Raw genomic sequence first — 16,463 nt, 5'->3', positions numbered from 1 at the left:
AAGAGAAATCATGTGAAATGGGTAATATTTCTTTATTTCTTATTTTTCTGTAAGTTTTTATTCAGTAAATTATTTACAAAATATTACAACAAATCCAGAACTACATACATTTTCACCTAAAATACATTGCTTTTACTATTACAAAAATTCTTTGTGGAATACTTTAACAATTTCTCTTTCAAAATAGCCTTGATATCTCTCTATTTTTTTGTATAATAGAAGCTTTGTTTTTCTCGGTTGCTACTTGAAAGGAAGGAAATCAGCATCAACTAATTATTAGCTTCGATTCTACCCAAGATGGATTGCACACGTTGACATCTGCTTGCTTTCTTCTCTAGTGCTTTCCCCTGCTTTCCTTAAATCTAAAACTCTTCATTTAACTAATTAAAGGCATTTGATGTCCCCTTCCATCGGCCTCGCTCCGAGAAAAAAGCAACTGAATATTTTCTGTGATGTACATATTTAAACTTCAGTAGATTGGCGTATTCAACGAATTGTTTAATATCGTGGATAAAAATGGTTCCTTCTTTAGTTTAGATGTTGTCTTCAATTTTGTCTTGACTGGTTTGTCAAGCTGGCGACACAAATAGAAATGCCACGTTTAACTTGGAAGTTGCGTATCTGTTTATCTGTACTTATTTTTTGTAATTTAATTCGATATTGACTCATTGTAGGTAGATACCCACATGCTTTGCGTAGGACCATCAACGATTGTTCCATACACCCACTCTCTCTCTCTCTCTCTCTCTCTCTCTCTCTCTCTCTCTCTCTCTCTCTCTCTCTAAGTCATTGTTTTAACGGGAAAGCCCTCTTAAAAACGTATGATTGCGCAAATGAGTTTCAAACCATTTACATTTTGTAGTACATCGACCGACAACTCCTTTATATCTGACCTCTCCCAATCTCTCGCAGCTGCCATTTCTACGAGCAGTAAATTCTGGTCAGATCGCATTTTTTTGTTCCGATTCATACTAACCAATTTGCCTATTAATTTTTGTTTGCGAGTTAAAATGCCAATGGATCTATAGAGAGAGAGAGAGAGAGAGAGAGAGAGAGAGAGAGAGAATACGAAAATTAATATGTATTTTATGGTGGAATTTTTTTTATATATTTATTTATTTTGTCGACGCTTAACGCGGGATTTATATATATTTAAACTGATGGAAATGAGATTGCATGCAAATAAAGGATGCGTGTGCATGCGGAATTCCGGGTATTGGGCGATAAAAGCAGCGGATAATAAAAGATAATAAAAGATAATAAAACTCGTTCGGCGCGGAATTGGTTGATAAAAGGTCAGAGAGCGCCGGAATTGAGGTCGCTATGGAAATAACCCCCCGCCCCCCACCCCCCACCAGTATTTTATGTAAACCGATCTTCGATTTTGTATTAATTTTTTTTTTTTAGGAAGTCCTGTTTATTATCAGAAGTTTTTAAAGTTCTTAAGTTTTGCTTTAATATTTTATTTTCAAAGTCTGTTTGAGATGCTAGTGCTAGTTCTCACAATTGCGTAAGAGCCGTTTTATCTTCATAAGTTTTAAAAAAAAATTTCAAAGTTTTATCAAGAATTTTTTGTAAGGTCTCACAATTTTTTAATATCCTGTATATTATCAGAATTGTTTCGAATTCTTGGATGCAGTTTTTTAAAATCAAATGTTAAAAATAGTTTTCAAAGTCTGGTCAAAAAATTATTTTAAGATTCACGTTTTCTGATGGTATTTACAATAGTATTCCCCTCACTGTATAATTTTGTAGAGTTATAATTATGATGATTCGTATTTCGGTTAATTTTGAATTCTAACTTATGTTGTTTTGCGAATCTGTTTGCAAAACCCAAGCTTATATATATATATATATAGTGTAATTTATGCTCTCGACATTTTGCCCTAGGGTAATATTTTTTTTTTCTTTTTTTTTATTTTTTTATTGTAGGAGTGAATTTAATTGTATTTTTTTTTACGAACTGAATTGATTTTGAGATCTGGTGTGTCTATATAGACATTTTATTGGATACGCATACTTGTAAACATAGGTACAATAATTATATATAATATAATTATATATATATATATATATATATATATATATATATATAATTATATATTTATATAGGTTTATAAGGTATGTATAGATTGTGTGCTTGTGTAATATGCATGACCGTATGTGCTTGCGTCCCTGTATAATACTGTAGCTCACTAATAAATACAGAATTGCACAAATAATCTTAAAAAGCTTCAAACACATAGTAGCTCGACCTCCATCCGAGAACCGCCGATAACCGAGCGGTCATTATTCGCGCTGTGCTACCGACCGCGGTACCTACTACCGACATGCTTCATCATCTCATAGCGTTTACTTCCTCACCGACTGCTTGACCGCCTACGGTACCAGTCAGCTACGGTAGCGTGTCGGTGTAAACAATTGACCGCCACGTGCGGTTAATCCGACGCTGCGCGGTTTCAGCGGTCGGTCGGCATAGGCCTATTGATTATACGTTGGCGCCAGATAGATTTCAGTCAGTCAGTCAACCTGTAATTTTGCGGCATGGATTCTGCCGAGAATTTCGAGTCGGCTCATTATTATTATTTTTATTTTACAAGGTGGAGGTTTTTTATAATTAGTATCTGTAATTAGCCCAAGGCCGAATGATACGGGTGATTAAGTGTGGGATCAATTGCATCGGAATTCTCCTCCTAAGTCTTTGTTTCCTGGGTTTAAACCAAGGTTTTAAACAGAACTTTTCCGCGTCTTTCTCGTGTGTGTGTGTGTGTGTGTGTTTTTTTTTTTTTTTTTTTATCAAGGATATTACGTCGTTGGTTTCATTGGCATGCTGTTAGGATTCTCTGCCTTTCTTCGAAAAGGGTCTCCTCTCTCTCTCTCTCTCTCTCTCTCTCTCTCTCTCTCTCTCTCACTGATACAGAGAGAGAGAGAGAGAGAGAAGAAATGCTCTCTCACTCTCTCCCTCAATAATAGAGAAAAGGAGCATAGGCTCTCTCTCTCTCTCTCTCTCTCTCTCTCTCTCTTGTAGTGTGAAATGAGTCTCAAAGAGAGAGAGAGAGAGAGAGAGAGAGAGAGAGAGAGAGAGAGAGACTAGAATCTCCTTTTAATAGACTCCGAGCCGCCTTAAAACCGACCGCTCTCGGCTGCGAGCGCCAATTCTACTAGTATCTGTGGTCTCATATCTGCGCCCGTTTCCAGTTTATACAATCGACATACTCAAGTTCTTAATATGCGCCCATTTGAGTATGACCAGTATGACGGCGGGCGGGCCGTTGTTGTTGTCGTCGCCGCCGTCGTCGTCGTCCAGCCGTGTCGTATATTTGTAAACGAAGAAGAAGGTCGTGTTTTGGTTGTGGGGGGAAAGAGCCTTTGGTTTCCACGGCGGTCGGGAATAGGCCAAGCGTGCTTCCAGGTCAGGTTAAGAATATGCCCCGCTACCACTTCCAACCTTCTCCCACCCACCCGCCGCCCCCGCCCCCCCCCTCCCCCCCTCCCCCCTCCCCCTCCGCACTTCCAGCAGAGTTTGCCAGTTCCCCCCCCCCTCCCCACTACTTCCAGCGTAGAGAGACCTTTCCCCCTTCCCCACCCTACTTCCAGCAGAGAGAGATCTTCCCCCCCCTCACCTACTACCAGAAGCGATGATTGGCCCATTCCCCCATCTCCTCCCGTCTTCCTATTTTTTTTCTCCAGCAGCGATAGACCCTTCTTCTTCCCCCCTACTTTCTCAGCGGTAGCCCCTTTCCATACCCTTCCTCCTCTCCAGCTCGCGATAGCCCCCCTCCCCTCTCTCTCCCTCACACTCCCTTCCCCTCTCCTCCCCTATTTCCAGCAGCGATAGCCCCTTCTTCCATCCCCTCCCCTCCCCTTACTTTTCAGCTATTCCCCTTCCCCTCCCCTCCCCTCGCTCCCCCTGGCCTGCTGCTAGCAGCGGTTATAGCCCTTCCCCATCCCCTCACCTCCTCTTCTTCCAGCATTGGTAGCCCCTTCCCCTCCTTTCTCCTCCCCCTTCTTCCAGCATTGGTAGCTCCTTCCCCTCCCTTCTCCTCCCCCTACTTCCAGCAGCGCTATCTCCTTTCCCTCCCCTCCTACTTTCAGCAGCGGTAGCCGGCCCCCCCCCACAAATACCCCTTTCTTGTCCAGCCATTACGTTATGCTTCGCAGACCGTATCACTTCAGACGGCTTCTAAATAGGGTAAGAATGACGAAATTGGTAACGCCAAGGGGGTTGATTGATTGGATTGTATCACCTGGTATTACGATTTTTTGGCTTCGTGTTCTACAAGGATTCGTTTGAATTCGTGAAAAGAAATATAAATTTTTCCTATTCATTTCATTTACGTATTTAGAAATAATTTTATGGCTGAAAACAATAAAGTTATGTATTACAGTAAAACAAATTAAAAAATAAAAGTAATAAAGCTTAAAAATATTGAATATTACCTCATAATTAATTGGCACTTTTAAAAACATTTTGACGAACCTCGAATAAGGTCAGTGGCAAATAAGAACGCGTCGTATCCGATTAATTGGTGGCGGGTATTTCTGGCGGAGGTCAAATTTGATTTCGGCTTCGTTTCCAGGACCCATTGGTAAGGGGCGAATGCAAATATCTGGAATATAGGAGCCACAATTATTGCCGCGGAAGTCTTCGAACGGAACGAGGGACTTTATCAAGAGGAGTGTGTGTGTGTCTGTGTTTGTGTGTTTTCGCATGGCGGTTTCTCTCTCTCTCTCACTCTCTCTCTCTCTCTCTCTCCTCTCTCTCTCCAGTTTTGTGGGGTTGGGTCGGCCCTGGGCCAGGGTGGGGTGGGTGGTGGAAGGGAGGGGGCTGTTCATTTTCAAACGGTTCTGTTTTAGGTCAGCAGTTCGGTCCAGCTGACACCTTCCGAATATTATTATAAAATAAAAATGGATCCGATATTACTCAGGGAAAGTGACAAATATTCTTCAACCGATGAATAAGATATTGTTTTGCCCAAATATTTGTGAACAAACGTTAGTGTGTCCTGCTCAACCATTCAGCTAATATTGTTTAACCAAAAAATATATTGTTCAGCCGAAATAGACATTGTTCAACCACAAAAATAAATTGTCCAACCGAAATGAATATTGTTACCCCAAAATATATATTGTTCAACCGAAATCAATTTTGTTCAATCGAAAGAAATGTTGTTCATCCGAAAAGTATATTGTTCAACCAAAAGTTTATTGTTTAACCAAATTAAATACTGGTCAAATGAAAAGTAATATTGTCCAACCTAAATAAATATTGTTCCGCCAAGAAATTTATTGTTCAACCGAAATAAATATTGTTTACCCCCAAAAATAGAGTTCAACCAATGCTTTATATTGTATTCAGCGCAAAAAATCAATATTCAACCAGTGGAGTAAATACCGTGATAAAAAAAAAAGTAGTAAATTAAATCAACCAAAATTGTCAATCAAACGGTAAATAGTTTAATCCGTGCAACCATGATGTTCAACCAAGGAAAAAAAATATCATTTAAATAGTACCTCAAATAGTGATTACCCAGACAAACACTATGCACTAATGCAGAAAATACTGTTCAACCCAAAACCAAGTAATATTGAACCAATAGCGTAAATAGTACTTTCAGTTAACACTATTGACAGATTTGGATACTGATAAAATTGCAGTGTTAACTGCATTCGTGATATTACTTGGCTGACTTGTGTTTACAGAAAAAGACTTAGAATGCAGTTTCTCAGATGACGTTCGTGAATTCTCGTTTTCTTAATGAGTTGTTTTTTTTTTTATATGAAATTCACAAAGTGAATTCCCCACTATGTACTTTTCCTTAGCTGTAGTAAGTGCCGCTACTTTTTTTAAGTTACTTATGCCACTTTGCTTCAAAAACCATACGTTAATTTTTCCTTTGCACCTGAATTCAACAGATTGAATTATTTCATTTTAAACTCATTTGGTTAAGTTTCATCATTGTATGTTAAATTCAATAGCTTGATTTTTACCCTTTTATGTTGAATGTGTAAGTTATGTTGGTTTCAGCAGGTTACTCTTACCATTGTTTTTCAAAGAGAAACGGCATTTACAAACTTTGCATTTAATATGTATTTATAACTTTTTACATTTAAATGCAATATTTCAGGTTTACAATTGTAAAGAATTAATGTCATCGCTATACAAATAATTAGGAATTTTGGGTTTATTACTCTATCTTTCCCCTGTTTCTTTTTTTCTTTATTACACTCTTTCTCCTGTTTGTTTTTTCTTTCTTTATTACACCATCTTCTCCTGTTTGTTTTTGTTTCTTTACTTTTTGCAGTAACAAAAACGCATTTGAGTGCGTTTAGCAAATAAACGTCAGAGGAATTCTAAAGGGAAATTAAAAATTCGGTCTTAAATCCTCTTGTCCAAATCGCCGTTTCGTCAGATGGATCTCCCAGCCAAAGATGAATCGACCCAAGATGAACGAATGGCACTTGAGAGCGATCCGGATCTCGTCGATCTCTTCAGAACGACGGAATGAAACAAGGAGAAGAATAGCAAATCAAAAGTCGGAACTTATTTCGATTCCAGTCCATCGTATTAAGATGACGGAGTGAAAAGCCGAGGGGAAAAAATAGATTAAGTCTTCAAATGCATTCGACTCGCTTGAAGGTGTTTCTGCGTAAGCCAATGCCGCCCCCCCCCTCCTCTCTCCCCCTCACCCCCCTTAATAGGCCACTACCCCTTCCCCCAAACTAAGACATTCATTCCCCCCCCCCCCCCCCCTCCCCCCAACCCCTCATCCAACATTATTTTCTTATATTCATTGGGTTCGATGTCTTGAAGTACGCTAATGCCTTCATTGACTCGTGAAAGAAATTACAGATTAGTATTGTCCTTAAAGAACGTCTTCTCAATACCCGCAGTAGGGGGAGGTAGGTGTGGATGGTGGAGACTAGCAGTGTGAATAAGAGGGAGGAGTCAAACGGATGTTATTTTTATTTTGTGTGGGGGGGGGGGGTGTGGGCTGGGGAGGAGGAGAAGAGAAGGGGAGGAGGGGGGGATGCACCTACCTAAAGGTTCTGTAAGCTTCCAAGTGGTAACTAAGAGGATCAGGTGTTTCGGAGATATTGCTGTGTTTCTCCACTTGATACACTTCAGGATTGCAGCGAAGGACGTTAGAATAGGGTTAGTTTTAGCTCTCTCTCTCTCTCTCTCTCTCTCTCTCTCTCTCTCTCTCTCTCTCTCTCTGTGTGTGTGTGTGTGTGTGTGTGTAGGGCAATAGAATGATGGCAAGATTTTTGGCCTGCAACTTCTTTGATACAGATAACTATTTTAAGAAAGAGGGTTAGTTCTCTCTCTCTCTCTCTCTCTCTCTCTCTCTCTCTCTCTCTCGTGGTCTTTTATAAACCATGGTACGACGGGCTTTAGTTTTGAATTTGGAGAGCATCGCTTTTTAATAAAATACCTGAAGTATATAAACTGAAATCTCAAAATAATTATGGACTTAGAGAAGTGAAGTAGTACTGAAGACCGGCGGGTTTAGGTGGTATGTTAACACTGAAGGCTGTGCATGTAATACCAATAGGATGAAATTTCCAAGAAGTTTTATATCATGGAAATTAAATAACATTCTGAAAGGTACGAAGAACCACGCCATGAAATTCTAAAGCTGGAACTTTTAATTTGGTAATAATAATAATAATAATAATAATAATAATAATAATAATAATAATAATAATAATAATAATAATAATAATAATAATAACAACAAAATCAAGAAGAAAGTATCACTCATTGATGTCGCAATACCATGGGACACCAGAGCTGAAGAGAGAGAAAGGGGAAAAATGGATAAGTATCAAGACCTGTAAATAGAAATAGGAAGGATTTTGGATATGCCAGTGGAAATCGTACCCATAATCATAGGAACACTAGGAGGCACGATCCCAAGATCCCTGAAAAGGAATCTGGGAAAACTAAGAGGCTGAAGTAGCTCCAGGACTCATTCAGAAGAGTGTGCTCTCAGAAACTGCTCACATAGTAAGAAAAGTGATGGACTCCTAAGGAGGCAGGATGCAACCCGGAACCCCACACTATAAAAACCACCCAGTTGAATTGGAGGACTGTGAAGAACCCCCCCACCCCTCCCCACAAAAAAAAAAAATAATAATAAATAAAATTTAAGAATTAAGCGAATTGATATTTTGCCACTTTATTCAACAGAATTGGTTTAAAAGAAGGTCTTATTCCGAAAAATCATATGAAACAAGCCCACCAAAGGGACAATTGGCTTGAAATTCAAGCTTCTAGATAATATTATGGTGTTCATTAGGAAGAAGCAACAGAAGTAAAGGGAAATACAGAAAGAAGACGTCCTACTTATTAGAAAAAAAAAAGAATTGATAAATCGATAAATAGATAAAAATGTATTGCAAATTTAACGTACTGGAAATCATCCAGGTTTATTGACGTTCGAAGGCATTAACTGGGACACGGAATAGTTAAGGTAGCCCATGAGAAGCTGGATATACTCTTTCTAGGCTTATTTCCGAGTCGGGAAAATCCAGAGTTTTCTGGATCTTTTATTTATCAGCTTTTCATTGTTCGTCTCGTTTTTTTTATTTGCTTTCTCGAGTCCACCTTACAAAATAGTGGATTTCATAAGTGAACGTTATTTTTGCTAAATATTCCGATATATTTTCTACTTTATTCTTCAGTATACCCTTAGAAGAGAGACTGATTTTGATAAGTAATTAATTATTTTTTTATTATTTTTATCTTGTTTCATTGTTTCTCATACGTTTTGAAAATTTGATGGTGTCAGAATCTCTTGATTGCCTTTCCAATGAGCACTTTAGTCGTTCACTGTTGAAGAGAGATTGGCTTTCTGTACTTTGTGAAATATGTAGGCCATCGAAAAATATTAATATTATCGGAAAATGATAGTGAAAAGAATTTATATATATGTATATTATATATATATATATATATATATATATATATATATATATATACATATATATATATATATTATATATAATATATATATATAATATATATATAAATATATATATATATATATAAGATAAAAGGAACGTGCACATTGAAATGATAAGATCACTAGACAGTTAAGAAAAGGTATAAAAAAGTTAAAAAAAAAAATAATAAATAGATAAGAAACAGATTTTTCAGTAGAGTAGATCTCTGGAAAATATGTAAAATAGGACAGGATGTTCTGGGAAAATTCAAACTGACAAGACTGCTGATAACGAGCGATAATGGAGGAATATCGATCCTTTTGAAGATATGGAGGAAATGCCTTTTCTCCCCTCCCCCTCTCCCCAATCAACCCAATCCACACCCCCGAGGGCTCCCCTCCTGAGGATCTTTCCTCCTGAGGATTTCGAGATACCTTCTGAGGATCCCCATCTCCAGAGGATCTCCCATTCTGAGGATCTCTCCTCCTGAGGATCTCTCCTCTTGAGGATCTTTCCTTCGGAGTATCTCCCCTACGGAGGATCGCACCATGCCTCAAGTCTTATCTCTCTCCGCTATTCTTCTTCTTCTTATTATTGTTATATTGTTCTCCATCTTTTTTTTTTTTTTTTTTTTTTTTTTTAAATATCCTCTTTAAGCCTCTGTATGGATTTTTTCCCACCATTTCTGCCTCATGATTTCCCCACCTTACGCTATCTGCTCCTTGAATTACCTCCCTCCCTCCCTCCCTCAAATCATAAGCCCCACCCTCCCTCAAATCATAAGCCCCACCCTCCCCCAGCCCCGGCCCTCCCCAGAAAGCTGCTTCGTGGATGTCAGATTATATTGCCAGATTATATTATGATGCTTCATTTCAATGATCTATTGTTATTTTGATTTTGATCTGCTCCCTCCTTTATCTCACACCCCCGCCCCCTTTCCCTTCCCTTCCTTTTCCCTTTTTTCACCCCTCCCCTCCTCCTTTCCCCTCATTCCAGTACACCAAGCTCACGGAGACTCCATTCTTAAGGTTTTATTATAGAAGACAAAGGGAAACAGAAAATATCTCCTTGCGTATTCTTTTCACTGTTGATTTTATCTGTTGGTTTTTATTTCTTTCGATTCAATTAAGTATTTGTGTATGGTTCATGTATGCAACTCTGCTTTATTCTCTCTCTCTCTCTCTCGCTCTCTCTCGTCTCTCTCTCTCTCTCTCTCTCTCTCTCTCTCTCTCTCTCCCGTAAGTAGCCATCTTGCTTGGTGAGTCGTACCCGCGTGAAGTCAGATTAATCAACAGATATCACAAGTTTAACATACGACTAGAATTTGAGAAATATCTAGAAGTGTTCGTGAACTATCGGTGATAAGATTAGTGTGAAAATAGTAGGATAAAGCGTCTTCTAAGTTTAGTTTATCAAGTGTAATACTATAAATCAGAACAAGATGGCAGTAAGTTCCAACTGCGGGAAGAGGTGGCGTAATTTGGCGTGTCTAGCAGATTCGCAATTACGATGAGGTAGCAGGAAGGGAACTGGCATTTCTCATCTATGAAATCAGCAACAGTCCTAACCAAAAAGATACAAAAGCATTCATAGATATATTAGAAGGATATAATCCTTCAAACTGGAACAAATCTAAATGAAAAACATCTTGAAAAATAATTGAAGAAGTTCCAAATAAAATCCAAGTGGTCAAGAGACTCATAAAGAAAATATACATAAACCAACATATTCCGACAAAGAAAATGAATAAGGTGAATCTTGTGAATATCCTAATTGATGCATTAGGAAAAAGAATGCCAAAAGCATGCAAACTATGTAAGGTTTGGTATAGCATAGTCAATCCACAAAACCTAATCAGAAAATGTGCTGCATGCAACATTCCGACCCATCCACAGTGTGCTGAGGTAATACAAGATTTGAGAAAAGATACAAGAATTTTTTTTGTTCAACATGTCTATCAGGATAGACAATGTTATTAAATCAAGATTGAATGTACAAATAGTTGAGGATGAAGAAGAAGAGGAAGAGGAAGAAGAAGAAAAGAAAAAAGAAGAAGAGGAAAACGGAAGAGAAGTAAACAAAAATGAAATGACAGAAAAAAAAAAATAAGGAAAACAAAGAACAAGAATAAAGTATGGATGCAGAGATACTCATTGATACTACATATGAGGCAATAAAGCAGCAATACCTACGAAGAAATAAATTACGATATGACAACAGAAAAGCAAATCCCGAAGAGGCTCTACCCAGATCTATACAATGACGGGAAAGAGGAAAAAATAGACAAGAAAGACAAAATCTGCAACCTTTTGAAAAGAGGGAATTGCAGATTTGGAGAAAGATGTTTACTACAAAACATCCTAAGATATGTCAAAAAACTATGAAATATATGGTAAATGTGCATACTTAGATGGATATGGGGATGATTCTGCAGAGATCTGCATCCAAAAAATATGTAAAAAAAACCTAAAAGAAGGAAAAGGATGTAAGTTCGAAAAAAAATGCAAATATATGCACCCTGTAGCCATGAATCATAATCAAATAAATAACCAACCAAGTAATAAAATCCAAAATAAGAAAGAAACAAATAAAGAGAGAAATCAAGAATATCAGGTAAGAGAGAAAAGCAAACCACCAATGAGATATGCAGAGGTGTCAGCAAAAAATTTCAAAGCATCAGCTCCGAAATTCTACTCAAGAGATAATAAACTGTATTTATTATGCAAGAGGATATTGCAGAAACGGAGGAAAATTGCAGATCAGACACAAAATGAATAATTATGATGAAGGAAGATCAAATATTATGGAAAAGTTGGATTTTTAATGTCAGAATTTCTGGAAATGAAAAAAAAGAACAACATACCAGAACAGGAAAGAGACATGGGAAAATCCTTATTACTACCAGTATTAAATGAAGGAGAAAACACGCAAACCATCATAGTGATGAATGCGCAGGGTTTAGTTACGAGTAACTCAAAAAGAAAAATAGAGTAACTTAGAGAACTAACCCAAAATCCAAAAATGAAAAGAAAATAGATATAAATGAATAATAAGTGAAACCTGGTATTCCCAAGAGACTGGGAATGATGATCAAATAAAAGGGTTCCAAACTTATAGATCAGATAGAAAAAATAGGAATCAAGGGGGAACCGCAATATATGGGAAAGACAAAAAACAAGGAAAAATATATGAGAAATATAGTAACTCAGAATGTGAACTAATAGCGGTAGAATTTGAATCTGAAAAATTGATGAACATAGTAATATATAGACCTCCTAATACTAAAGACTTTGACTTAATAATTGAAAAATTGATGATATATGTAAAAGAAATCACAAGGACTGGACCTATTCTCCTATCTGGTGACTTCAACTTTCCTTTCGTAGAATGGAAAGAACGAATAGGAGATTGTGGTTGTACTTATACATATAAAAAAGTGAGTAATAGTAGTGCAGAAGATAAGAGGCAATTTGAAAAGCTATTAGATATGCTACTAGAATACAACATTCAACAAATAAATCACCTGCCAACAAGAAAGGAAAATACTTTAGACCTAGTATTTGTGAACGAGATGAATTATGTTAAAGAAATAATAGTTTATAATGCGAATATTTCAGACCATAATGTCATAGAATTAACAGTTCATTACAAAGCAAGTGAAAATAGAGATAAGCAAGAAATGAAAAAGTGGGAAGGATATGGAAAATACCAACTTCTACAGTAAAATATGAAAAATGGTCAGAAATTAATGAAGAATTAAACAAAGATTGGGATAACATTTTCGTAAGTGATGACATAAGGGTAAATACGGAGATATTATATAAAATATTGGAGAAAATAGTGGAAAAATATATACCGAAGAAGAAAAGTAAACATCATTCATGCATACCAAGAGACAGAAGGATCTTGTTCCAGAAAATCAGAAAGTGGAAAAAAGGTCTGCAAAAGAAAAAAAAAATGCATGGAAAGTTATAGAACTAAAAAGTAAGATAGAAAATGCAGAACAAAAGATTATACAATCAAAAGAAAATGAAAAAACGGGTACTTGGAAGAAAAAACCCTATTAAATATCAAGCAACCCCAAGCTATTATACTCATATGCGAAGAAGATGAATAAAAGAAGAATAGAAATAGGCCCTCCCTTCTGAGAATTGAAGGGAGATTAACGAATGAAAAAAAGGAAATTTGCAACATACTGGCAGAACGATATAAGAGAGAATTCACCCCTAGAATAGATAATGAAGATAATGATATAGAAGTAAGGGATGAAAATAGTGAATATTTAGCTGACATAGATATTAATGAAGCTGATATTGTGCAGGCTATTAATGAAATTAAAAATGGAGCTGCTGCAGGGCCTGATGGAATTCCTGCTATTTTGTTAAAGAAAGTAGTTCATTCTATCGCAAAGCCACTTGCAATATTATTAAGACAAAGTGTAGATACAGGCAAGATTATGATGAGCACAAATTAGCAAGATATATTACCCCTACTTTCAAAAGTGGATCAAGACTAGAGACAAGTAATTATAGGCCTGTGATGTCTAACATCACATATTATGAAAGTGTATGAAAGGGTAATGAAGAAAAATATTATGAAACATTTAATAAAAAATAATTTGTTTAATAAAGGACAACATGGTTTCGTACCCGGAAAAAGTACACAAACCCAACTGTTAGTCCACCGTGAGAACATATTCAAAATATGAAAAGCGGAAATGAAACAGATGTGGTTTATTTAGACTTTGCAAAAGCTTTTGATAAAGTAGACCATAATATATTAGCGAAGAAAATTAGAAAACACAATATCGTGGATAAAGTAGGAAGATGGTTAAAGAATTTTTACACAACAGAAAACAGATAGTTATTGCAAACGACGAGAAATCGGATGAAGTCAAGGTAATATCCGGTGTGCCGCAAGGTACGGTGTTAGCTGCAATACTGTTTGTTATTATGATTGAAGACATAGACAATAATGTGAAGGATTCGGTAGTGAGTAGTTCGCAGATGACACAAGAATAAGTAGAGAAATTACTTGTGATGAAGATAGGAACGCTCTACAAAGAGACCTTAACAAAGTATATGATTGGGCAGAGGTAAATAGGATGGTATTTAACTCTGATAAATTTGAATCAATAAATTATGGAGACAGAGAAAGAAAGCTATATGCATATAAGGGACCTAATAATGAAGACCATCACAAATAAGGAAGCAGTTAAAGACCTTGGTGTGATGATGAATAGGAACATGTTATGCAATGATCAAATAGCAACTCTGTTGGCAAATGTAAAGCAAAAATGGGAATGTTGTTACGGCACTTCAAAACAAGAAAAGCTGAACACATGATTATGCTTTATAAAACATATGTTCGTAGCCACTTGAATATTGCAATATGATATGGTACCCACACTATCAAAAGGATATTGCACAAATAGAGAGTGTACAAAGGTCCTTTACAGCTAGAATAGAAGAAGTTAAGGACCTAGACTACTGGGAAAGACTACAAATTCTTAAAATTATATAGTCTAGAAAGGAGAAGAGAACGCTACATGATAATTCAGGCATGGAAACAGATAGAAGGAAATAGCAGAAATATCATGGAACTAAAATATCAGAAAGAGCAAGCAGAGTAGATTAATAGTGCCCAAAACTATACCAGGAAAAATAAGGAAAGCACACAGGACATTAATCCACTACGCACCAGCATCGATAATGCAGCGTCTATTCAATGCGTTGCCAGCTCATCTGAGGAATATATCAGGAGTGAGCGTAGATGTGTTTAAGAATAAGCTCGACAAATATCTAAACTGCATCCCAGACCATCCAAGATTGGAAGATGCAAAAGTATACGAAGATGTACTAGCAACTCTCTGGTAGACATTAGAGGGCCTCACACTGAGGGACCTGGGGCAACCCGAACAAGAAATGGTAAGGTCTGTAAGGTAAGGTCTCTTCCTTCTTTTCCTTCTTTCGTTCCTTTCCTTATCTCTGTTAATTCACGACGTTTGCCTTTAATAATAATAGTAAATAACCTACTTCTCTCTCTCTCTCTCTTCTCCTCTCTCTCCTCTCTCTCCTCCTTTTCCTTCCTTTTGTTCCTTTACTTATCTCTGTTAATTCACGACGTTTCCTTAAATATGCCTTAATAACCTAACTAGCATCTCGTAATCACGACGTGCTTTATAATAAATAGCAAATAAACTCTACTCTCTCTCTCTCTCTCTCTCTCCTCTCTTTCTCTCTCTCTCTCTCTCTCTCTCCTTTTCCTTCTTTCGTTCCTTTCCTTATCTCTGTTAATCACGACGTTTGCCTTTAATAATAATAGCAAATAACCTACTCTCTCTCTCTCTCTCTCTCTCTCTCTCTCTCTCTCTCTCTCTCTCTCTCTCCTTCTTTCCTTTCCTTATCTCCGTTAATTAAGGACGTTTGCCTTTTAAGAATGACTGTATATAACCTTCTCTCTCTCTCTCTCTCTCTCTCTCTCTCTCTCTCTCTCTCTCTCTCTCTCCTCTCCTTTCCCCTCTTGATCTGTTCCCTTCGAATTATGATTTTTGTCTCGTCTCCCTTCTTCCCCCTTTTATCATATTATGATCTGCATGTTTTCCTTAACAATCTTCTTCTTCTTCTCCCCGGCGGGTTTCATCTCCCATTACACTTGCTCTCCCAGCCGGACCAGGGTCCTTGCGATCGTTTGAATTCGGGTGGAAATTGGCCCGCCGGGGGGTCCTTGCTCGTGTAGGATACTTTTCTCAATCTCATTTTCTTGTTAGAAAATCTTATACGATATATATAATTTATATATATATATATATATAATATATATATATATATATTATATATATATATAAAGAGAGAGAGAGAGAGAGAGAATATATATATATATATATATATATATATATATTTATATATATACACATATGTTATTTTAGTATGTATTTTATTAACGGTTTAGTTTTTTATGAATGAATTTTTCAGTATTTGTATTTTTTTTTATTTTTATGTATATATGTATTAATGCATGCATTTTACATATAAATAAATAATAATAACAGAATTTAAATTATATATATATATATATATATATATATATATATATATATATATATATATATTAACTTTTTATCACGTATTTTTCGACGTTTTAGTTTTCTAATAAGAATTTTTTCAATATTCGTTTTTTTTTATGTTTTTTTACGGTTCGAGAATGGATTATTTTCATTCATTTTTTAAAAACTATATTTCAGTTCTCTATGCTTTAGGTATTTTAATCTTTCCATGTTATTTTCATGTTTTCTTTATCATGCCTCCTGTATTTCATCTATTATTTTTCATATTTTAATGCTTTTTATCTTCCTATTGCCGAGAGAAAATTGGTTTATATATTTCTTTACTTTCAAAAAAATGTAAAAAAAAAAAAAGTTTTCATGTCTTTTACTGATTTTTCATTTTAAAAAACTCAAATTTTGCATCCCTTTATTTTTGGTAAAAGAAACTACCAGACATTTTGTCTCCTTG

General features: G+C 36.4%; 2 protein-coding genes across 2 annotated transcripts in view; one reads left to right on the top strand and one right to left on the bottom strand.

Annotated features, from left to right (window-relative positions):
- Positions 1-16,463, top strand: part of LOC135209256 (homeobox protein prospero-like) — a gene marked incomplete in the record, with an annotated part of 1,606,906 nt that overhangs the window by 850,114 nt on the left and 740,329 nt on the right.
- The window catches only part of LOC135209377 (major centromere autoantigen B-like), a 78,752-nt gene that overhangs the window by 15,885 nt on the left and 46,404 nt on the right, over positions 1-16,463 (bottom strand). The window contains exons 2-3 of the mRNA XM_064242074.1: positions 9,322-9,480; positions 3,217-3,367 (exon numbers count right to left, since the gene is read on the bottom strand). Of these exons, the coding sequence (XP_064098144.1) occupies positions 3,217-3,367; positions 9,322-9,480 (310 nt within the window). The remainder of the gene's footprint in view (positions 1-3,216; positions 3,368-9,321; positions 9,481-16,463) is intronic.

The sequence above is a fragment of the Macrobrachium nipponense genome, chromosome 37 (assembly GCF_015104395.2).
Source record: "Macrobrachium nipponense isolate FS-2020 chromosome 37, ASM1510439v2, whole genome shotgun sequence".
Lineage (NCBI taxonomy): Eukaryota > Metazoa > Arthropoda > Malacostraca > Decapoda > Palaemonidae > Macrobrachium > Macrobrachium nipponense.
Note: the sequence above shows the minus strand (reverse complement) of the source record. Positions and strands in the feature narration are given on the sequence as shown.